Below are 25,340 nucleotides of genomic sequence, written 5' to 3'. Positions count from 1 at the left end.
CTACCAATTAGTAATTTTTTTCCTAGAATCTCTCAATATTGAACACTATTGATCAAAACTGAATCGAATCGCAATTGTTAAGATGTTTGGGTATGAAAGAAGAAAAATTCCCACCTTCCTACTCTAAAGGTTAATGTTTTATTTCAGTTTCTTACTTATCCATTCAGAAGTCGAATGGGGGAAAACTCTTCAAGCGAAAATTACCTCTAATCCACTTTGACGTGGATCTAATTAAAGTTGATATATATTTGCAAATTAGCTGCCAGTATTTTAGGGAATTTTGCGGGTGCATATCGTGTTTATCACTAACAAAGTATTCTTTCCTTTAATTATTAACTTCTGCAAGATTTGTACGCAAACACAATATGTTCGGAAAAAATAATTATTTTGTCGTGTGAGGAGCTAATTTTGCTTAAGGACGGTTGTTGAATTAATTCACCAAAATTACACAAAAAAGCTAGCTGGTAGATAAAACTTTTCCTTCATCTATTTACATATTTGTTGCGAGCAGGTAATTAAAGGGAAACCGGGTATTCAGTCTCAGTAGAGGGGTGTTACTAGCATTAATTCTGGTGCGTTTCTATGTAGGTAAACCGATGAAAAGTGTTCTATTGTTTAATCAAAGCAGCTACAACAATACAATAAAGTAACAGTGGATTTTAAGTCCACTAAGGGTTATTCTTTGCGAAAAAGTGCAAGTCAAGTTCCGAAGAGCGATTTATTTATTTATTTTAAAGAATGGCCCTGTCTCCTTTCAACTTGTTCAGCCCTTAAACAAGTTAGTTGGCTGTTGTCCCTATGAGTAAAGAACTTTTCAATGGAGGCTTCAGTGAATTAACACGGCTAGCACATCAGCCTTTCCAACAATTCCTACAAGACAAAATCAATGAGACTTACTTCTGCATTGTGAGATAGCTGTCCACTTAAGTCTAAGTACAGATGACCGAGTAATAAAATAAACTTCCAAAGAGCGAGAAAAAACTATTTTTTGACCAGAAAAATCAAGAAATCGATGTCACAAAAACTATTCAACGTTCGAACAAACTCAATCGATCTTAAGAAGAATCATGATGACTCGCATGTAACATCATCACGGCTGAGTATGCTCACCTGTGTGGCTCTAACATATAGATTTAGCCAAGCCTGAAGGTGGAGCTCTTGTTAGTTTATTTTCCAGCCCTTCATTATACTGAATAAAAACTGTAATAAAAGTCTTCAGCACTGGCTGTAGAAGAGTTTCTTCAGTGGAATGAAAGACCAGTTCGGGGGGTGGGGAGGTGGGGAAGAATTGACGAAGTCTGGACCTGGGGACGATGTTCTCACAACTACACACATGCTAGTCAGCGGTATCTTCAGACAGCTTAAGACTTTCGTCGTTGTTCTTGATTTTCTGACCAAATTTTCGAAGATAGGGAGTGTTTTCTTTTTCAGATGAAGTGCATGCTGTCAGCATCAGTTGAAATTATATCCTATTGAGCGTGACTTATAATTTCGGTTTGGGAAAATGAGCCAAAATTGAAAGAAACGACAGTAAACCACTTTGCGTTAAGACATTACTGGTGGATTGAGGTGTATACGTGCAGTAAGCACGGTAAGTCAGTAAAACAACACGCCAGAATCGTTAGAAAGGATACAATATTTTATAACAAAGACTTGATGCGTAGGTTGTGCAAAAAACTTTAATTTGACTATACTTTTATAGCCAATGCCAGTCCCTTCACACGGTAAAATGTTAGGAGGATCAGAGAATGTATGTGCCATATATCTGCAAGATTTGATGTAATTATTTTAATTACAAGAATATTTACTGATACTAGGAGATCTAATACTATTAAAAAAATAATAAATTTGGGTGAAAAATTAGAATTCAGAACAGGCTGGATAAACAGAATTCTTAGAAGAAGAAATGTGAAAATGAAAAAGCTTAGCAAACTTTTTTTACAACACTTGCTTGTACCTATACGGCATGTCGTACAGTCTTTTGAAGTAGTCATAATCCCAGTTTCATATATTGAAAACACATGCAATGTAATGTAATCCTATAGTTTAAGCCTGTGATGACTTTGAAATTTTGATGCCCCCCTCAAAAGGATAACAAATAAATTTCATGTTTTTATACATTCAGTTTGAGTTAGTGAGGTAAAATTGAGTCAAACATTCAAGACGTCAAACGAGAGGTTCAAGAAATTTTTACAACTAATTTTAAAAAAGTAATACTCAAGCGTAATATAATAGCCGAAACAGCTTATTGGTGAAATTAAGAGATCCTCGCAGCTAAGAACACCACTGAAATGAGTAGTTGTAAATAGGACCTGAAAAAAATTCAGGCCCGTACTGGATTTGAACCCATGACCTCTGCGATACCAGTGCAGCGCTCTACCAATTGAGCTAAAATAAGCCAAGCCTTATAAAATCATAAATAAGAGTGTTATGTTAGATTTTTTTCACAAATTGTGGTGATTTATGCCTCGATATGCCAATAAACGGTGGCGACAAGTAGGCGCTAACAAGTAAATTTTGCTGGACTTTGAGTTCGTCTCACGATATAACAATACAAATACACAAGGAAATATTTACAGTAACTTTATAACCACCCTTTTGTCTTTTAAAAGCTAGAAGCTCAGTAGATTCTGTCATATCGGTCATTGTTAAAACTGTCTTTGTTTTGATGCTACTTTTCGACATAGAAAAAGTACGTCGGACAAAAATATTCACCAAAAAATAAATATTTCTTTGCCAACTTCAATAATGACAGGGGATTAAGTTTAGATGATAAAACAAAGGATTATGCCGACAGAAATACCGGAGGTCAAGTAAATTCGTTACATGAGGTCACACAACTCGGGTAATATTCAGGGTGAAAATTTGCATATTTGAGCGGTCGAACGAAAAAACTAATTTCCCAAAAACTAAAGTACTCCACACCACAATTATTCGGACATATTGGGCTACAAAATATGAAAGTAGGAGAGAAAACGAATTTGAGTGACTTGCCGCTGTTTGTCTGATGCATATTGACATTAGCTCTTAAATGCATTGACGCAGTAAAAACACGTGAAATTTACAGCTTCGAGCAAAAGCAGAAAATTGCCAAGCATTAGTTAACATGTGAGATTATTCAATGTTCTTGATTGATTGGTTTCAATCTCTTATTCATTACAAAATTTTACTTGAATTTTTTTAAACAGAAGTCAAAAAACGGGATAAGTTGTTGATACAGAATCACTTTCAATCATCCATGTTTCGACATTTGTTTATTGCAGGTGGAGTTAATGGATACTTGCGTTGATCTATTTTCTGTAAGTTCGTTTTGTTTTGCTTAACGTTAATAGCATGTGTGAAGCAGTGCAAAGAGGCTCCCCAGGAAATTGACCTCATCAAAATGTTGGAAACAAAAGTTAATATTTGTGGCATAGCTACAGAGAAAAGCATAATCGCAATATCGGCTTTAATGTATTTGCGGCTGAAAAATGAAGAATTCTGTTAATTTTGTTTCCTATTTACAAAGCACAAGGTTTGTCATGGTTAATTTCAATCTGTTAGGGGCCGTGTAATTAATTATTGTACAGTTTCAAAGAGGTTATATAAAGGTTTCTGCTATATTGGTGCAAAACCATGTTGAGCAAATAAATGAGACGATTATTTTGGCAGCTTTACAAGTCTTAACATGTGAAGTAGCCTCAAACTGAGCAGATCTTAATTGCGGCCTCAGTAATTAACGCCTTCGTCGCTTCTATCCACAACGCGGCTCATCGTATACTTAGTACACTTAAGAGAAGGAAAATTAAAGATAAAAGGAAACAAAACAATTAGGACAGATCATAGAAAATAGATAAGAAACTTGGTCAAGAGCACAGATAGTTATAGGATTGTCGTATCAGGTTCGATGGTGCAAACAAAACGTAATTACTTTTAGGACACCTGTGGTTCTTATTCAGGTGGTTTGTTTTAGGGAAACTGAAAAAGGCTCCTTAATTTTATTTGTTGTTTAAGCCAGCGGACGATTTTCATCTCAAGAGCCGTACATCTCTTGAAGACAAAAAGAAAATTTTGACTGGTTATTGATGAACAATTTGTGCAACGTGTTGCAACGACCTTTGAAAAAGATGAATACCCTCGTGGAAATATTCTCACTGCTTCTTCTTGTAGCATCGGTTAACGGAGGCAAGTATAGATAACTTATTTTGTGTAGTAGGCCACGCTCCTGTTTTAAATACCAATCTCGAAGGAACATGGAAACGGTTTGTTACCATTGATCACGGTGGCCACCTTCACCAGAAGGCCTAGTCAGTGTGTTCTATGCTACTAGTTTTCTGTCTCATTCCGCGCAAACCTTAATTAAGTTATGGTAAAAAAAGCAAAACCTGACAAAAATGATTCTTCAAAATGATAACAAATTAACAGTTAAAATAAACCAAGGTTTGGCGGCTTGCTATCTCAAATATAAGTGAAAGTTATGCACTTCTTAGGATATTTCTTTCCAGTCAATATGTACATCTACAGAAACTCCGTTGGAAACAATTCAGTTCAGCCAGATAAGAGTCTTTAAAAGACACTATACGAGGTGTACTTTATTGATAATGCTTTAAGCGGTCATCACTCCAGACTAATCGATTTAAATATTTTGCAAATTTTTGCATCTAGGGGAAGTTATGTACCCTTCATAATATTACATTAAGTCAATATGTATATTTACAGAAACTCCGTTGGAAACAATTAAGTTCAGCCTGATAAGAATCTTCAAACCTCACTCAAGAAGTGTACTTAAGTGATAATTCTTTAGGCGTTCATTACTTCAAACTAATCGATCTACAAAATAAACGAACGAATGTTTCAAATTTAAGAATCAAAGAGTTTTTAGTATCAAGTACAGAGTTAGAAAACAAGGAGAAAGCAGGTTAAAAAAAATTATTGTCCTCATGCAATATTTTTCTCTGTTGATGATATACTGGAATTCTTAATATTTGTAAAACAGACTATAATTTGTTCTTCTCAGTGGCAACCGAAATATTAGAATTTTAGGCACACTAAAAAAAAGACTATCTGTAGTCAGCTGGGAAGTGAATTTATGTCTCTCTACACCTTTTGATGTCTCTGGTCAATTTTAATCAGTCCTTTCTCTTTTCAATTAATTGGATACGATTGTGGTTTTTGTTTTCACAACAGGGATATGCCTTCCGGGTGATTGCAGAAATATTCAATTCGAACATCATACCGTCGATAAGATCCTAGTAAACAATACTATCAGAACTGTGACAGTTAACAACAACGATATCTGCGAAATTTTCTGCTATAAAGAACCAAACTGTGTCTCTTACAACTGCGGTCCTGAAGAAAGTGAATTAAAACAGTGTGACCTTAACATTCGAAGCCATCGGCAAGCATCCAATACTGACTTCATAATGAAGGAAGGCTACATTTATCGAAGCGTGCTGGTGAGTGGGAAAAGTAATCTTTGAAAAACTATCGTAACAGTAAGCTTATATATCCAAGTATCGAGTTATTTTGCTGGAAATCCTTTGTTATTGCATTTATTGACTGACATCATTCTTACAGAACCACTGTGAAAACAGCTCATGTCCGATAAATGCACAGTGTCAAGTTGGCTACACTATGAAAAGATACCGATGTGTTTGTCCTTCGGGCTTTGAAGGAGAGCGCTGCGAGATAGGTAATCTTTATGTGTAATTAAAAAAAGAAAAACAGTCATAAATACTAAGGATCCTTAGTATTGTTTAAGTCTGATAGGAATGCTCCTCTTTCTGCTGTATACATTTGCCTTCAAAGTTATTTTTTTTCTTTGATTACTCTTTGTCGCATTCTTTTCTATCACGAGTACGATACACAGAATTTTTATCACATTGGCCGTTTCACTTATTCAAGTCACTAGAATGACTTATGGTCATCGAAACTTTCATTTTGTTACGATTATTTGATTATATTTTGCCATATTATTTTCCATCACGAGCACGGTGCACGGAGTTTTTATCAAACTTGCAGTTTCACTTATTCAAGTCATAAGAATGACTTATGGTCATCAAAACTTTCCTTTGTTTCAGCTGTAAGGGAACCTGTTGCCTTATACCCTTTAAATTCTGCCTATGGAACAAAAGACATGATGGGCAATCAACCGGATGGTATTCCTTCCAATGTGCAGCTCGCAGATGGACCGGATGGGGAATGTGAGGGCTCTCACCAGTTCCTGGGTACTCAGAATAGCTTTATCACACTTCCCAATCTCGGTGGATTGGATGTCCAGTATTCCCTGACGGTGCTGATGTGGGTGTATCCACAAGGGCAGGATGGGCCTCTTTTCAACTACAGACCCTCGGGGGATTGGGAAGTTCACTTATGGATAGTTAACGGAAAGTTTTTCTCCCGTATGGCTAAACGGGGCGGGCCGTTGTTTACAAACTTACTGAGTCCCACCCCACTGATGATTGGACGGTGGGCATATGTAGCCACTTCCTATGACTACAATACTGGGATTACTCGGATGTGGGTCGATGGTATAGAGGTCGCACAACGGGATATTGGATTTCATTCAATGGCCACTAACTATGACGTTAGAATCGGTGTGAAGAGTGGTGATGGTCGACAGTTCAAAGGGAGAGTTTCACGAGTGCAAGTTTATGACGTAGCGTTAACTCTGGATCAAGTTTTGGCTGTTCAAAATCGAGGGAAGAGCTCGTGAGAACAGCAGATGATCTACTCCGTGGTCAAACGTTGGGCATGCACGTGATAATCAATGATGACAGCCACCCAACAATTTCCTGCTCAAAAATTTCAAAGGAAAACATAAGAAAGAACCGCTGTCTCGTAATATAGGCGAAAGAAAATTGACAAGTTTAAAATATCTGTTTTAAAAAAAAGAAAAAAATAGGAGGGAAACTCAAGACGTTTCGAACACAATGCATCTTTAAGTAGGTATCCGGTCGTTTCGTACCCAAGTTTGAGTCGGTTTTGTACCCAAACCGCTGATCTATTTACACATTTATTCGAAATAACTCACGCACCAGCACGTGAACAGATGTCAATCGTCGCGTACGACAAGTAAGAAGAGTCAAACGAGTAAGATTCAAACAAACAATCTGCTTTGTATACTTGTGACCTTCTTGACAAAAAAACTTAATTATCACTAAGTTGATAAAACCAAATTATCTCCTCATACTCCCCCACCGACGCAGCACCACAGTTTCTTTAGCAACTCACCCCTTTATTCGATTAACTTAACTATTGCCCAGCGCGGGGTAGGCGATACACTTTTTCTCCAATTATTAACATTGAAAACATAATTTATCTGTATGGGTACGAAACGACCGAACTGGGTACAAAACGTTCGTGCCTATGAAACGACCGGTAACTCTGAAGTACGCGTACCCTATTTTGGACTTTACGGAAAATGGTAAAATGTTCTAGAAATAAAGTGACTTGGTGGCTTGTGTGGTTGTTTGTGTTCGTGTAAGTTAGCATGGTTCTCAAAGCCTGAAAGTAAGTCACCTAGTCATTGCAACGGCAGAGTAATGATAGGAGTGAAGTCATTAGTGATAGAATTTCGTAGGCTGAGGGGAAGTCGCATTTAATCGAGTAATAATATTCTCAGATGACTTTACATTTTCTAAACACTACCATACGATAGTGACATAGTACATCTATTTTGACCAAATAAGGATATGATGTCATCTGACAAGAAAAGCGAGAAAATTTGTCTTCAGGTGTTCGATGGTATGGATATTGTATCACTACTAATTAAACAATGGTGGGGTTAACCGCGAGCTGAAATAATAATCACCCGATTTAGACTTTCAGAATAGGGATTCTTGTCCGAATTTATGAAAAACCAAGCAAAAAGGCGAAAGACAAAGTCCGACAGTAGTAAGAGCGATGAAAATCTTTTCCATTTTCTTCCGAAAAAGTGTCTTATTGTGCCAGGTGTTAGCTGGAGGGATTCCTGTTGTTTTTCTCATTAGCCATTCATATGTAAGACTAACCCCACAAGCCATAAATATAACGGAATTCCGTGTCAAGGTAAGCTCCGTTTTCATTTTGCCGCCTGATGTTTTCTGTTGAGAGCATGGCGAGGGCAATATACCTCGTTGTCTTTTTCTTGATGCCTGCAATTTATGCAAGTAAGAATAATTTTTTGATTTTTCTATTCCTTTTTTCGCCTTATGAATTAACGAAGCTCTTTAAAACCAATAATACTACGACTAAAGATCAATTTAAAGAATCGATTTTGTGACCAAGGAAATCTTAATCTCTAAAACGAATTTGAAAATTTTTGGATCCGAGCTAATTATGAGTTTGAATTCTCAAGATTCTTCCATTTATCAAAGTAACTTTTCAAATAGGAGGTTGAAATTAAGAACAGAAATTAAAAAAACAAAATTGTGTCAATGTTAAATAGGTTGCGAAAGGTCGCAGCAGCTACACAGTATATTTATACATAATAAGAAGACGTTTTTAAATGCCTTTCTAATTTTTTTAACAAGCTTATTGCTCTAAATGTTAAAGGCTGCTTTTTAATCGAATGTTTTTCAGTAGTTTCAGAGCACACTGATCCCATGCTCTTGTTGTGCGTAGGTGGTGTAATTAAGTTGCTTGTTTCATCCCAGAGAGGTCACCTCAAAAGCGGCTTGAACACTGACCTTAATCCTCCCGCCTAATTGGCCAGCAAATACGACACGGGTTATCACGGAAATAGTTAGGTTTAGCACCTAAATACGATAAATTTAATTTGGTTTTCATAATTTTTTATACATTTTATTGATTGATCCGATTAACATTCTTAAAGGGCCTTCAAAATCTTAAAAAAAAATTGTCATTAATAGGATCAATTAAGTAATGATTGCACCTCGTGTGGTGCAGGTCTGGGAGTCTCACCAAGAGTTATTGTATACAACAATCGGTTCTTTACGATGCATTCTTTACTAGCTCTTAACAACAACTGCCGAACCATCCAATTCGAGCCTGTAACCAAGGATAAGATTCTTAAAAACCATGTTATAAGAAATATCAGTGTTCAAAGTCAGTCCCAGTGTCAGTCAAACTGCTTCCAAGAACCCAACTGTGTGTCCTACAACTATGGTCCATTACAAAGTGATACACCAACATGTGAGCTTAGCAATCGCACCCACCTGCAAGTCTCCAGCAGCGATTTTTTACAAAAAAGAGAATACATTCACCAACACATCAAGGTAAGATACAAAACAATAAATCATAAGAGCACTTTTGGATCGATTATCCAAAACAAAATTTAAAAATTTTTTTAAAAATAAATCAACTTTACTCAAGAAAAGACGTTATTATTCGCTTGAATTTAATTGAGTGATGAGATGCCTTTTTTTCTTGAAAAAGTGAAATAACACGAAACTATTGCTATTCATAACCACTTCTGTAGATGTCATATACGGCTCTTGTGTAAATGATAAAATCGTTTCAATCATGTCCATGTAGCATTTGAAAACGCCAAATTCCTCAAGTATTTCTGATGATGTAATGTACATAATATTTCGATGAAGTGATTTAGTGTTTGCGCTTAAATCCTGGTTAAACCCTAATCAACCCCATGTAAGTTAAAACTGTGACCACACACATAGTCTCCGATTTAAGCCCTTACATACTTTTTTTTAGAATTCCTGTGAAGGCAGCCCCTGTCCGAGCAACACGTTATGTCAGGCTGGGTTCACTAATAGGGGATATCGGTGTATTTGTGTTAACGGGCTGGAACAAGGCGCTAATTGTAATGAAGGTAAATCTTAGGGTGAAGTTTATTTCTTTTACAAACAAAAACAAACATATTCAATCAAGCAAAGAAACAGACATAGAGAAACAATTTGCAGTCAGATCCTGAGGCTGGTACTTTTAATTTCAACATAAATGGTCAGGAACATTAAAAAGGCGAAGAACACTAAGATTGAATGACTTACTAGCTGTCCAATCTGTAATATCAAAATGAATATTTAGCTTTTCAAGAAAAGCAGTACAATTACATCTACTAAATTATTTGTTGGTGCTTACTAGCATATCCAGACTATTTAAAAAGTTGTTTCGAACTGAATGTCTTTCAGGTTGTGATTGTGTGGTCATGATACACTATACGCTGTTATATAATTTAAGAACATAAATTTTTCATAATATCCAGCAATGTCCGCTCTGTTGTCACCGTCATCAGCATTTCTGTCGTCTTCCTCATCCCCATCATCATCATCTCCATCATCATTCCCTTCATCGTCGTTATCTTCTTCATCGTCGTCACCGTCGTCGTCATCGTCGTCACCGTCTTCGTCTTCGTCGTCGTCTTCGTCTTCGTCGCCGTCGTCGTCGTCGTCGTCGTCGTTGTCGTCGTCGTCGTCGTCGTCGTTGATGTCATCGACAACATCATCACTATCGTCCTCGTTTTTATCAACGTCGTCACCGCCGTCACCGACGCCTACGTCGACGTTTCTTTCCTCCTCATCATCGCAATCCCCGTCACTACCGTCTTCCCAATCCTCGAGGTCGTCGCCGATGCTGCCGTCCCCGTCGGCAGGCATATCGCCTGATCCAACTCCATTAGGTATAGTTAATAACTCCATTCTTAAACTTTGAATGCATTTCAAACGAATGAAAAAGTTCCACACTGAAACTTTGGCCAAATGAAAGTTGCTCGATTATGACGAAACACTAAGTGACGACAAATACTACGACAGAGACAGACGTAGTAGTCATGAGTAAAACGGTAGAAGGGTGTAATGGTGGAACAAAAACTGGCGATAAAAACGTTCTCGGCGAATCTACAACTCAATTCTAAGAGCCTTTTCAAGAATTTTGTGTCCGCAAATGTCCGCACTGAAATTTGGCTAGATATGAGTCACATAAATATGAAATCAAGTGAATGAAAGAATGACAAAATTTCTCGAAGTTAAGGCAAATTTTTGAAGCCGTCGAAGCCATATGGTAGTGGGAAAATTCAGGTAACGGTCATGAGAAGTCCATGCTGAATGTCAAAAATTTAACTTAACTTAAGTTATTAAGTTAAGTTAAGTTTACGATCAGCGCTTGATCGCCTAAGAGAGAAAAGAAATTCAACGCAACACGGCCAATCACTGTATTTCTCTACGGTTTAAGAGTTTTGCCTTTAACTTATTGATATATTGGTGGATCGATTGATTGATCGACCGATTGACTGAATGACTTCTCTGACTGACCTCCATTAGGAAAAGGATTTAAAAACAGATATATACAATGATGTTGGTACAAAACATTAGAACGAGCTTAGCAAATTAATTTTAATCGTTATATTTTAATAATATTTGTTCTTCCTTTCTTAGCGTGTTCCGAAGATTGGCGTTCTTTCCAAAGCTCATGCTATCACCTTACCACAGGTGAAAAGAGTTGGAACATCGCAAAATTGAAATGTTTCAACAGTGGTGCCCAGTTGCTAAAAATTGATTCTTCTGAAGAAAACGACTTTATCAAGACGACATTTTTGGCTGACGGCGCAGATTACTGGATTGGATTAACAGATGAGGAGACTGAAGGAAGCTGGAAATGGTCTGGCGGAAGCATTCTCGAAGGATTTCAAAAGTGGCATCAAAGCCAGCCAACTGGCTCTACTTCGCAGAATTGTGGTGGAATAAGAATGGGATCGTTTCAGCCAGGGAATTTCAATGCAGAGTGGCACGATAGCAGTTGTGAAGAACTCAGAGGGTACATCTGTGAAAAATAAAATTTGGGGATCGTTTTCATTATATTTTGGGCATTTATCTCTCTCTTGTAATAGTTTACTTACCTGCGTATTCATTTGTTCCTCCAATTTGGTACCTCTTTATTTTTTACTTCTACGGGAGCTGATATCTGTTATGACTAAGAATACATGTTGGAACACAAAAGGCCATTAGATAAACCAAGTAACGTCCGTCGAATAGATTTGACTGAGTTTTCGATTCTCGGCCCATTTGTAAACTCACTTTTTGCAAAATCACAACAACATTCGTTATGCAGTCGTGACGACATGACATTTACTGATTTATGATGCTCATTAGTTTCAATGACTGAAGGATGGGGGAAAATGTCCAAAAGTTTTGCATTTGTTTTTCAAGAGATATACTTGACATATACAATTTTTGTCATAAAGGGTTCTATGGCAGTCCTCATCAATTGTTTGATGAAGGTGCAATGACAAAACCTACCTTTCCACCCTTTTAAACCTAAAAAAAGTGTTCTTTTTCACATGAAGAGATTTCTGTCTCAGTTTAAACTGATGTCTTAGAATCATAATATGACTTCTATTTCATTGATCAAAAGTATTGGCGGACGTTTGTAAGAATGGATAGCGTTCCATTAGGCTTAACAAACCGGGCGTCGCTGCCCTGTATGTGACAATTGTCTCTTAAAAGAAGCACACTTCTCAGGGAGTTCATTTTAACGATACATACTAAGTATTGAATTAATTTATCTCAATAAGAGTTTTATACGACTGACACTTAATAAGGGTTAAAAAAAATTGAATAAATCCTCACTGACAGTTCAATGAAGCTGCAAAGACAAATCATTCAAACACCCTTGCTTGAAGACAAAACTGTGCAGTGAATCTTCTTTGATATTCCTATTTCACCTTTTAAAAGTGAACTGAATATTGTTCTACTCCGCCTGTAAAGACTTCTGTCTCTGGTTGAGGTGATGTATTAGAATCATAATGTCAGTCTAATTTCATTCGTTGAAAGTGGAAGCGGACGCTTGTAAACAGGATTAGCGTTCCATCCTAATGCTTTCAAGAGGTTAACCCTAATTCTAAAAAATTTATCTCATCGTGGAAAGAAAGGTTATCGTTCTTTGTTTTGCTAAAGTACTTGTTGGTCACTTGCGGATTAATTTCAAGGATCTTGCTCTTAACTTTTGAAGCAAAGAAGAGCTGGCATAAACGCAGTCACCATGTTCGTCATTTGGCGCTCACATGATGAATAGAACAAAATCAGGCTTACCAAAAACCTTCTTACACAATTCGTGAGTAATTACTGGATAGGAAAAAATGGATATTGAACCTTTGGAAGTGGTCTGGCAGAAGCATTATGACGAAATAAACTACCTGGAGAGCTTGAGAGTCGAGCAATTTTGTAACGGTAACGAACCGAGGAGGGGGAGGTTGGGGAAACAGTCAATTGTCAGACTTGACAGTATTGATATTTGAATCAAGAAAAAATTAATAAAGGTAATAGTTCCTACACAACAAAAAGCTATGCTAACGTAATTCGGTTGTATTTTTGAAATTTGTACGAATAAGTTCCAAATCCAAAGAAATCCTAACGGCCCATCAGCACAAGGGAATATATCATAAGGAGCTCAAAGGGCTCAAAGTTAAAACACAAGTAGATGACTGAAGCGCTGGAAAACGTGATTGGAAATGGTTTTGAATTCGTTTGATGAGTTTTCTGGACCAACCACGGAGCGAAGTGGAGCAAAACCACAACAGTCCCGGACAATTATCTACATTCAATTGAAAACAGCTATTACTCTACCTTTCTCGTCATTATTTTTATCCAAACAATGCATCAAGTGTTTTTCTGGAGGTTTCCTAAACTAATCCTATCGAATGATTTCCTTACCATACATTGATTGTTATGTTTATAGGAGAAGAAAATGCACAAAAATTGAATGAAGCAGTTTCTATCTTTGCTCGAGCGACTTAAAAAAAGCAAAGAAAAAAGGCGAAGTACAAAATCCGACAGAAGTAAGGGTCATAACATGTTTTTCTACTGTCTTCATAAAAGTATCTTTTTGTGCCAGGTGTTAACTGTAGGGGTCATTATAGGTTTTTTTTTATTATACAATAATAAGCGACAATAACTCCACAAGCCATGGATGTAACGGGATTCCGTGCCAGCGTGAGTTTAGTTTACAATTTGCCGCCTGAGGTTTTCTGTTGAAAGCATGGCAAAGGTGAATGTCTCGTTTTCTTTCTCTTAAAGTCATCAGCTTATTAGAGTAAGAATACTTCGTTTATTTACGCCTCATGAATTGACGAGGCTTTTAACAACTATAATAGTACGACCAGATGTCAGTTGAAATTATCAATTTGTGACCAATGAAATCGAAATCTCCAGAATCTATTTCATAATTTTTCGATTAGGATTTTAATTATTATTCTCCCTTTTTTTATCAAGGTAACTTTTCGTATAGGCGGTTGAAATCAGGACAGAAATCAAGAAAAAATATTTCCGGTTTAATTTGGTTGTCATTGGGCTGCAGTGTCCAAACAATCCCATTCTGACCACTGTTTTACACAATGGGGAGATGGTTCTATTCGTGTCTCCAAACAAACTTTATTTCAAGAGGACTTAGATTATTTATTTGACTTAGCTTATAAATTTGACTTGACCGTTCAAGGCTACCTCGTAATCTAATACTATTTATTTAGTCTAAGAGCACAGTGATCGCATTCAATGGTGAGTAATTAAGTGAGTTGTTTCATCTCAGAGAAGGCACCTAAGAAGCAGCTTGAACAGAGACCTAAATCCTCTTGCTTAATTAACCAGTTTGTTCAAAAGCTACCCGATCTGCATTTCACTAGAACTCATGAACAAACTCTCAATGCACTTTATTCATTCCTTTCGAAAAAAGAAAACATTACTCATTACTTTACATTTCTAATTTGTGTACCTTAATTTGTTTTTCACAATTGTTTTACATGCTTTATCGATTCAGCTAATAAAAAAGTTCTCAAGAGGCTTTTAAATCCAAAAAAGATTGTTATTGGTAGGATTTATTTATGAGTGACTTTCCCCCCTGAGGTAAAATCCAGGGAGTCTCATCGAAAAAAGGGTTGTTTTATAAAACAACGAGTTTTTTTGATGAATTCTTTATTAGCTCTCCTTACATGATGGATAAGAGTTGTAACATAAAACAACAAATCTATGCAATATATTTTTTGCCAGCTCTCACCAACGATTGCCGAACCATCCAGTTTGTAACCAAGGTTGAGATTCTTAAAAAAAAACCATGTTATAAGAAATATCAGTGTTCGAGGAAAGTCGCAATGTATGTCGCAGTGCTTGGGTGAACCCAACTGTGTGTCTTACAACTATGGTCCATTACACAGTGATACACCAACATGTGAGCTCAATAATCGCACCCAACTTGCAAGTCTTAAGCAAAGCTTTTATACAAAAGGGAGAATACATCAACCAACACATCTTGTAAAGAAAACCATTAGTATAGGGGCACTATTGGATCGACTGTTTTAAAACAAATTTAAAGTTGCCTGGAACTTCACGGAGTGAAACAACGAGAAGCAACTGCTCTTTATGGTGTTTCTATACATGTCACTTACAGGTACGGCTTTCGTGTATCTTGAAACTAGAATCATTTTAATCGGGTTGAGGATGTAATTGTGAATGCTTAGTTCTTTCCTCACCTACCTTGTATTTATTGTTGTATGAAAAAGGGTGCGTAATGATTGATGATGTGCACGATATTTTCATTGAGCTGGTTTACTGTTTGTGCTGAAATCCTGGTTTAAATCGAATCACACTCAAGTCAAATCTGTGAATATGCAAACGCTGCTTTCCACTTAACTGAAAATTTTTTAGAACTCCTGCGAAGTAGCCCCTGTCCGAGCAACACATTATGTCAGGCCGGGGTTCGCTAATGGAGGATATAGACGTATTTGCCATAAATGGTTGGAAGGAGGAGCTAACTGTGATCAAAGGTATATCTTGGGGGAAGTTTATTAGACCTATTTGTCTGACTTGATGGTATCCTAAGGATACTTTGCATCAAACAATCGTTTCCATTCTTGAAACAATTGTTAAAAAATCAATAAATTGATGAAAGAAAACCGGACATTGGGAGAAAGAGAAAGGAAGGAAAACCTTCAGCAGGTAAAGGTGATAAAATGATTCTAAAAATAAAAAACAAACCTATAATGAATACCAACAAAGCGAAAACAAACAAAGAAACAACATAAAATATGTAGGTAGGCAGCGTCTATGAAGTAGAATTATGATCAAGAACAAAATCATTTATATATGATCAATCTGACTGGTAAACTATCGGAGGAAACCAACAAGTAAAAATGCATGCAATAAACAAACAGACAAATCGTTACGATTAACAATCAAAGGCTGAGCCCGGTGCTTTTTCACTTTATGCTAACAATATAAAAAAACAGGTCAAGTTTTAACAACTTACTCGCTGTCCATTCTGCAATATCAGAATGGATCTTTACCTTTTAAGAGAATCACATCTACTAAAATAATTGCATTTACATGTACTTACCGGTACTTCGAGCTAAGGCCTTTAAAACTGTTTAAAAACCTGTTTATAACTGTGCTATGTATGTATCAGGTTTCCATTGTGTATATACGAATTCCGTTATGATCCAATGGGTCCTGATTGGAACACTAGCTAAAATGATTTTTATTTGATATAGATAGGAATTTTGCAAGACCTCTGGTCATGTCCGCTCTGCTACCACCGTCGTGAGCATTGATGTCTTCATCCAGATCATCATCATCATCATCTTCACCACCACTGTCCTCGTCTTCCTCGCCACCATCACCATCGCCTCCTCTATAATAAATGGAACTAGTCAAAGTCGATTACGGTGTTTCTCAACGTTTAAATTGTCTTATTTGATCACTGAATTGATCTATTCCTTGACCATAAGCAGATACATCATCCTATCGATTATTGGTGGATCACTTTCTAAGGGACCCGTGGTCCAATGAGTTTAATTCGTCTCTTAGGATAAGGATTTTCAAACAGATACATAATATAATCGAATGCGCAGCAACTTGGTTATTTGTATTTCACGATGGGCGGCATTCTTTCCAAAGCTCTTGCTATTACCTCACAGGCGTAAAGACCTAGGACACTTCAAACTCGAAATGTTCCGTGAACAGTGCCAAGGCGATATTTCTTGCTGATGGGGTGGATTACTGGATTAGATAAACTGATGTAGAGGCTGAGGGAATCTGGAAGTGGTCTGACGAGGGCATTTTCACGGAATTTGCAAAGTGTCAAAAATACCAGCCAAATGATAACGGAAAACATATGCAGAACGGCGGTGGAATACGAATGGAAGGTTTCGGTCGGAAAGTCACGTTTTTAATGTTTGTCGTGCTGAAGCACAAGGTGGCCTCTTGCCAAACAGTTTCCAAGGATCTTGTTTTCAACTTATGAGAATGAAAATGGCTTTAGCAAGGATTGCTTTCCACATCCCATAAGTCATTACTGGACTGGACAAAACGGATGCTGAAATTTAGAAAACTTGGGAAGTGGCGAAAGCATAGTCACGAATTCACTAACTGGCTTGAGAAGCAAACACCGTATTACGGTCACGAAGAATGTGGCAGAATAGCTAGGCTGGTCTTGGGTTCGTTATCTTGATGGCGAACAGGGGGAGAGGGTCAGTAAATTTCAGACTTGGAGACATTTATTCTCGAAATACGCAACTTATGATAATGGTTTGTACTTAGTGCACGTGACACCACCACCAGCTGTTAACGTAATTCTTCAATTGAAAACTTCAATTATGTCTGAAATTTGTGTGGATAAGTTGAGCATTTCGGAACGCATTCAATCAAATGTCGTTAACCTAAATCCAAAGTAATCATGAAGGCCCATTAGAACGAAGGAAAATTTCACATGGAGCCTCTCAGTGCAAAAACCAACTCCGAAAAGAGGAAATCGTGATCGACCAAGTCGCAATTAGTTTTGGTTTTGAACTTGATTGGTCGAGAAAGTGCTGCGAATTTTGCGACCCAATCACAAAGCGAGGTAAAACAAAAACCAAGCAATTCCAAGTTATTTACGAAAATCAATTCATAACCGCTCTAACCTTTCTCGTCATTACTTTTCAGTATCAAAAAAATGCATCATTCTCGTGCTGTCTGGTTGATTTGTTTCATGAAAGCGAAACGTTATTGATGTGCAATTAGAGAAACCATGCTGTTGTATTTCTAATATTAATAACGATACTATTTAACACTTTTAAAAATAGAACTGAGGATTTCATAATCGTTTTTGTTCTAAAGAGGGCAAAAGGATGATAGTGATTTTTAGTACGATATTATGGATACCAGATTTAAATGCGAGATGAAATTCTTACAGCAGCCAAAGGTTATATCAAGTCATTTTAATCTTGCAATGGTGATAGGTTATAAAGGTCCCATACTTATTCAAAGCTGAAACAAAGATGACTTGACATGAATAAAACTTGTTCATGATCTCAAACAGCGTCCGTTGTGTTGTCACCGTGGTCAGCATTGTCTACGTCTTCAACATCATCACCAACTTCAGCGTTATCGCTATCTCGGTCGTCCTCGTCATCATCAGCGTCGCCATCATCCGCTTATCCACCTTTGCCGTCAATGTCGCCTTCGCCTTCGCCGCCGTTGAACGGAGATAGAGAGTCGTCGACAGAGATAATGCTTGGTCCAACTCCACTTGGTAAGGTTTGCAATTTAATTACAAAACCCTAAATATTTCAAATTGCGTCCGCTGTGTTATCAGTGTTTTTAATTTTGTATTCCTCGTTTTCACTTTGTGTAGTCGTGATTTGCTTTTTTATCGATTATAGAGGTCTCACAATGATCCAATTATTTTTCAAGTCATAATAATGACTTATGGTCGTCAAATTTTTCCTTTATTTCAGCTGTAGGGGAACCTGTTGCCTTATACCCTTTAAATTCTGTCTATGGTACAAAAGACATGATGGGCAATCAACCGGATGGTATTCCTTCCAATGTGCAGCTTGCAGATGGACCGGATGGGGAATATGAGGGCTCTTACCAGTTCCTGGGTACTCAGAACAGCTTTATCACACTTCCCAATCTCGGTGGTTTGGATGTCCAGTATTCCCTGACGGTGCTGATGTGGGTGTATCTACAAGGGCAGGATGGGCCTCTTTTCAACTACCGACCCTCGGGGGATTGGAAAGTTCACATATGGCTAGCTAACGGAGGAAAGTTTTACTCCTCTATGGTTAAACAGGGCGGGCCAATGCTTATACACTCACAGAGTCCCGCCCCACTAATGATTAGGCAGTGGGCATATGTAGCCACTTCCTATGACTACAATACTGGGATTACACGAATGTGGGTCGACGGTATAGAGATCGATCAACTGCATATTGGAGTTCAGTCACTGGCCACTAACTATGACGTTAGAATCGGTGTGAAGGATGATGATGGTAGACGATTCAAAGGGAGAGTTTCACGAGTGTAAATTTATGACGTGGCGTTGACTTTGGAACAAGTTTTAGCTGTTCAAAATAGAGGGAAGGCTTTTCAGAACAGGTAACCTCAAATCTTTATGGAAGTCAGATTGATAAGTTCTTTCAAAATTAAATTCATTTGGAGGGGCGAATAAAAACGTCTTCCATTGATCATGATAAGGTTCAGAACAGGGTTACGTGGCCGCTGCAGCCCGTGATTACCAGTCTAATCCTGAAACATTTTTTCTTGAAATTTCTGTACTCAGCCTCGACCACCTTTTTGAAACGTTACTTTGATAAAAACAAGGAACAGTAGGGATTACAACCTCTGATTAGCCCTGATAAAAAAAAAATTAAAAAAATATCGGCTTTGTTGGGGAGATTTCGATTTCATCGGTTACCTAAATGTAATTGATTATTTAATTGATTTCTACTCATAGTATTATTTGTGCTTAAGAGCCTCATCAGTTCAAGTTATGAGGCGAAAAAAATGCAGAAGTGAAAATCAAATAAGTATTCTTACCCTCATAAACCGAGGCTCCAAGAGAAAGAAAACGAGATATATCGCCTTTGCTATGTTTTCAACAGAAAACTTCAGACGGCAAAATGCAAACAGAGCTTACCTTCGCACGGAACCCCGTTATATCGATGGCTTGTGGAATTATTCAGGTGCTGGTGCGTGAGGTATTTCGAATGAATGATTAACTAAATCGATACGATATCTTCAATAGTGTGGTTAAATGTTTTTGATAAAATCCTGTTTTAAATCGAATCATTCTTCACTCACTTTGTGAGTACATAAACGCTGATTCCCACTTAAGGTAAAATGAATTCTTACATACATTTTCCTAAGCCTTCGAATACTTTTTTTTAGAATTCCTGTGAAAGCAGCCCCTGTCCAAGCAACACAATATGTCAAGCTGGGTTCGCTGATAAAGGGTATCGATGTATTTGCCATGAAGGGTTGGACCAAGGAGCTGATTGTGTTCAAGGTAAATCTTGGGGTAATATTAATGTTGAAAAAACGCCGAACGAATATCAAGAAAGCGAAAGCAAACAAAAAAAAAACATAAAATATGGCAGCAGCGTCTTTTAAGAAGAAAATGATCAAGAACAAATTTATGTATTTTTTTATCATCTCAATGATGTTTCTCCCGATTGATAACTTCTCAGGGGAAATAAACAAAAAAGTGCACAATCAAACGAACAAACAGATAAATTGTAACAATTTAAAATCAAAGACTGAGTATGCTGCTTTTTCTCTTAAATATTGACAAGTGAGAAAAATAAAACAAAAAAGCAGGCGGGTTCCGTGCCAGCGTAAGTTTAGTTCGCAATTTGCCGCCCGAGGTTTTCTTTTGAAAGTATGGCAAGGGTGAATGTCTCGTTTTCTTTCTCTCGAAGTCACCAGTTTATTAAAGTATGAATATTTCGTTTATTTTCGCTTCACCAATTGACGAAGCTCTTAACAACAATAATAGTACGACCAGATGTTATTTAAAATTATCAATTTGCGACGAATGAAATCGAAATCTCCAGAATCCATTTGATAATTTTTTGATTTGGATTTTAATTGTCATTGTCGTATAAGTGTCGTATAAGCAGTTGAAGTTGAGGACAGAAATTTAAAAATAATGTTTCCGGTCTAATTTGGTTGTCATCGGGCTGCAGCGTCCACACAGTCCCATTCTGACCACTGTCCTACTCAATGGGGAGACTTTTTTATTTACGCCTCCAAACAAATTTTATTTCAAGAGGACTTAGCTTGTTTTTTTGACTTAACTTATTCTTTATTTTTGTTTAGTCTAAGAGCACAATGATCGCATTCAACTGCTCTCCGTAGGTGGTGAGTAATTAAGTCTCTTGTTTCATCTCAGAGAGGGCACCTAAAAATCAGGTTCAACAGAGTCCTTACTTCTGTTATCTGATTAGAAGTCATGAGCAAACCTTCAATGCACCTTATTCAGTCCTACCGTCGAACTATTACATTACATTTCTAATTTGTGTACTTTAATTTGTTTTTCATGATTGTTTTACATGCTTTGTCGATTCAGCTAATAAATAAGTTCTCAAAAGGCTTTTAAATCTTAAAAAGATTTTTTATTGGCTGGATTTATTTAGTAGTGATTTTCCCCCTTGAGGTATAATCCATGGAGTCTCATCGAGATAAGGGTTGTTCATAACCGCTCTAACTTTCTTCGCCATTACTTTTCAGTATCAAAATAATGCACCATTCTCGTGCTATCTTGTTGATTTGTTTCATAAAAGCGAACCGTTATTGCCGTGCAATTAGAGAAACCATGCTGTTGCATTGCTAATACTGATAAAGCTACTATTTAACACTTTTAAAAATAGAACTGAGGATTTCATAGTCGTTTGTCTTCTAAAAAGTGCAAAAGGATGATAGAGATTGTTTTTCGATGTCATGAATACCAGATTTAAATGCGAGAAGAAAATTCTTACAGTTGCCAGAGGTCTTATCCCAAGTTTGAAAACGTGACGAACATCAAGTAACTATACTGCATACTTTTTTCTGTTGTTTCAAAAAAAATTTAACTCTTCCAGGTGTTAGCTGTCGGGATTCTTATCATTTGTTCTTGCAAACCAATAATAAGTGAGAATACCTCCACAATTCCGAAATGCAAAAGGTTTCCGTGCTAACTTAAGTTCCGTTCGCATTTTACCGCATGAAGTTTTCTTCTGAAAGTGTGGCAAGAGCGATATATCTCGTCGTTTTTCTCATGGAGCCTTCAGTCTGTGCAAATGAGAACCTTAACTTATTTTTTGCAATCTTTTTCCCTTCATGAATTAAGGAAGCTCTTTGATATCAACTATAGTATTAGTAAAAATCACGTAAAATCATTTACGATCAAAGCAAGTTAAAGAATTAAATGCTCAGCATTGGGGTTGAGGTTCGAAATGCAAATAAGGAATCTAATGATTCAGTGATAATCATTCACTATTCTACAATAGAAAAGATGTTTGTATTTACCCCTCGACATAAATTTTGTTTTAGCACAAACTTATCAAAGGATTTTATGATGGCTCAGGGCTGATTTAAACTTCTAAATCACATTTATCTCATTTGCTTAGCGACGAATTTACTTAGCAGCGCTAGTATAGGTTAACAAGCTGGGACAACAATCCCTGTGCAGGAAAAGGAGCAAAATCTCGACCAATAAAAACCGACGACTGCACGCTTCGCCACTGATATTACAGACCTATAATTTTTCACTACTGCAACTAAATTTCGTAAGAACCATAGGTATGCTGCGCGATGAGAACTCATGATTAAACCCTCAGAGTAATTTATTTCTATTTTAACTTCACCACAAATAAGAAAAGTGCAGGACGTAATTTGCGAGTAGTTTGAATTTTTTTTCAAATCTCTTTAAATATGTTGGCCTAAAATATCTGTATGACTTCTCAATCTCAATCAATTTTTAATGACGGAATTTATTTATTACTTACTGCACATCATGTGGTTCAATTCAGCGCGTTCTATCGATATAAAAATTATACAATGTAATAGTTAATAACCAGTCCTTGGCGGTGAATTCTCTGATAGCTCTCTCCAACGATTGCCGAATCATTCAATTCGAGCCCGAAACCAACGATAAGTCACTTACAAACCATATGGTGAGAAATATCAGTGTTCAACGAAAGTCACAATGTATGACGCAGTGCTTCCTTGAACCCAACTGTGTGTCTTACAACTATGGTCCAATACACAGTGATACACCAACATGTGAGCTCAGCAATCGCACCCACTTGCAAGTCTCCAGCAGGGATTTTATACAAAAGGAAGGGTACATCTACCAACACATCTTGGTAAGAAACCAAAACTAATTATAATAATACTTTGGGGTCGTGTGTCTGAAGCTTAATACAAAGTAAACTCAGCGGTCAATCAAAGTTGATCGCGAGAAAATGCGATTAGTAGTTTACATCTAATTGATCGATGGAATGGCGACAGTTTTCTTTTAAAAATATTTATTAACAAAGTTTGTTTGCATGTTAAATTCAGGTTTACTGTAGATAACAAAATCAACAGAATGATTTACACCTATTTAATAATTTTTCGTTCTGAAGGTTGAATAAGTATTGCTGAATGTTTCGTTGTATAGATACCTTCCCAACATTTCATTTTCATCTTTCTTTATAAAATAACTAGGATACTACGAGCACCCTTATTGCTCTAAAAAACCCATCGTTTATTGCACCGGTGTATACTAAAAGATTAAAATTTATTCTAAAAGGGGAGTATACAGCACTTTAGGCCATTGCGCCAGCAAACCAACAGAGAGCGCAATCTATGGCTTAGAACTTGTTTACTGCTTAAAAGTACATACTATTTTCAGTTGAGTGGCTCGTGTTTTGTGGTTAAATCTCGGTTTAACCCGAATCATCCTTTTATTGAATTCGTTATTGCACAAACGTCAACTCCCAGGTACAACGAATCAATAGACTGAACTCTATAAACGTGTTTTAATTTTATTCTTTTTAGAATTCTTGTGAAGGCAACCCATGTTCGAGCAACACATTATGTCAAGCTGGGTTCACTGATAAAGGATATCGATGTATTAGCGTTGAAGGAGGAACAAATGTTGATCAAGGTATATCTTAGGGAGAAGTGTAACGAGGCTTACGTTTCTGACAGTTATTTGCATGATGTAGTTGTTTTCGTTTGTAAGACCATTGTCACAAAATTAAATTATTGGATACTGATAACTGAACAATGAAAATTGCGTCAAGAATATGAAGACAAGGCTCTTGTTTTCTTTTCTGAAAGGAAAACCAACAGCCTATCATAATTTGGCGGAAAAGGTTACAAAAGAATGCGAAAATTCCTATATAGACAAACTCAAACCAATCGAAAACAAATGACAAACAAACAGGCAACATCAATTAATAATGGAACATTTTTTCGTTCATATACTAAACTATGTTTAAAAGCTGATTTTCAATTATCTCTTATGTAAGACGTTTCTCTCCGACCTTACGATGCCTGTGGGATGATATGCTATACAGGTCCTATAATTATTCAGAGCTAGAATAAAGATGACTTGACATGAATGAAATTTGTTCATGATTTCAACAAGCATCCGCTGTGTTGTCACTGAGGTTAGCATTGTCTTCTTCGTCAACATTGTTACCAACCTCAGCGTTGTCGCTATCTCCGTCGTCCCCGTTGATGTCGTCATCATCAGCATCGCCATCATACAAGTATTCACCTCGGCCGTCAATGTCACTTTCGCCTTCGCCGCCGTTGGTGTCATTATCATCATCATTACCATTGTCTCCGTTTCCGCTGTTGTTGCCGTCGCCGCTGTCTTCGTCAACTGAGATAATGCTTGGTCCAACTCCACCTGGTAAGGTTTAAAACTTGATTACAAAACCCTAAATATTTCAAACTGCGTCCGATGTGTTATCATTGTTTTTAATTTTATATTCCACGTTTTCGTAGTCGTGGTTTGCTTTTTCATCGATTATAAAGGTCCCATAATGATCCATTGGGTCTGTTAAGGATATCGAACAAAGAACAGCCCTTTTTAACTCGTGAATTGCGCGCATGCGCAAGAGCGAGTTATAGATACGATGTGGGGAATAGCATTCGCTCGCTCGCTCGCTCGCTCGCTCGATTGGTCGATTCCTGTAAACTTTTTTTAGATTTTAGGCTTTTGAGTACATTTGATAGTTTTTGGCGAGCAATAAACAGACGAAATGGCGACCTTTGTTGCTAAGAATAGTGGTGGGGTGAAAAAGAAGCCAATGATAATCTTAAAAGAGTTTTTTTTTTTCGTTTTAGTTTCAACAAGCGGCGCCAGCGACTGGCAAGCATTCAAGGATTCACACTGAAATAACAACAACCTTCGTTTTTCATAAAATTGTAATTTACAATCCTTGAACTTGAAAACAATCCGAAGATTCATTGAAAATATCACTTACTGCGAAGCGCTCGGAGTTTACAGATGTTCAAAAGCTTTTTCTGTTATAGCGTGAGATTGAGGACAAAATTGATCATTACGTTTCGTCGCGTGTGTTTTTCCTGTGTGAAGCAACAAAAGATGCCGGCGACTGACTAAATAACAAGTTAACACGAAAATCAAATAACACTTAGACAAACAATTTTAGCTACCGA

General features: G+C 37.1%; 2 protein-coding genes and 1 pseudogene across 3 annotated transcripts; all 3 read left to right on the top strand.

Annotated features, from left to right (window-relative positions):
• The first annotated feature begins 1,275 nt into the window (after positions 1 to 1,275).
• LOC149041474 (uncharacterized) lies at positions 1,276 to 7,442 on the top strand. The gene is made up of 4 exons (XM_089214162.1): positions 1,276 to 1,591; positions 5,167 to 5,435; positions 5,557 to 5,671; positions 6,060 to 7,442. Exons 2-4 carry the CDS (start codon positions 5,403 to 5,405, stop codon positions 6,692 to 6,694), a joined length of 783 nt encoding a protein of 260 aa, XP_089070288.1. The 5' UTR covers positions 1,276 to 1,591; positions 5,167 to 5,402; the 3' UTR covers positions 6,695 to 7,442.
• A 622-nt stretch (positions 7,443 to 8,064) lies between these two features.
• Positions 8,065 to 19,367, top strand: LOC149041473 (uncharacterized; annotated as a pseudogene). Its single transcript, XR_016179324.1, has 6 exons — positions 8,065 to 8,129; positions 8,935 to 9,197; positions 9,634 to 9,751; positions 11,313 to 11,699; positions 18,220 to 18,432; positions 18,638 to 19,367. The product of XR_016179324.1 is annotated as an uncharacterized LOC149041473 (transcript).
• Positions 19,368 to 19,846: 479 nt separating this feature from the next.
• Positions 19,847 to 23,859, top strand: LOC149041472 (uncharacterized). Its single transcript, XM_089180872.1, has 4 exons — positions 19,847 to 19,882; positions 20,073 to 20,190; positions 22,767 to 23,029; positions 23,706 to 23,859. Exons 1-4 carry the CDS (start codon positions 19,847 to 19,849, stop codon positions 23,823 to 23,825), a joined length of 537 nt encoding a protein of 178 aa, XP_089036998.1. The 3' UTR covers positions 23,826 to 23,859.
• Positions 23,860 to 25,340: the final 1,481 nt, after the last annotated feature.

The sequence above is a fragment of the Pocillopora damicornis genome, chromosome 8 (genome assembly GCF_964200805.1).
Source record: "Pocillopora damicornis chromosome 8, jaPocDami1.2, whole genome shotgun sequence".
Taxonomy (NCBI): domain Eukaryota; kingdom Metazoa; phylum Cnidaria; class Anthozoa; order Scleractinia; family Pocilloporidae; genus Pocillopora; species Pocillopora damicornis.
The sequence above is the reverse complement of the archived record's forward strand: the minus strand, read 5'-3'. Positions and strand labels throughout refer to the sequence as shown.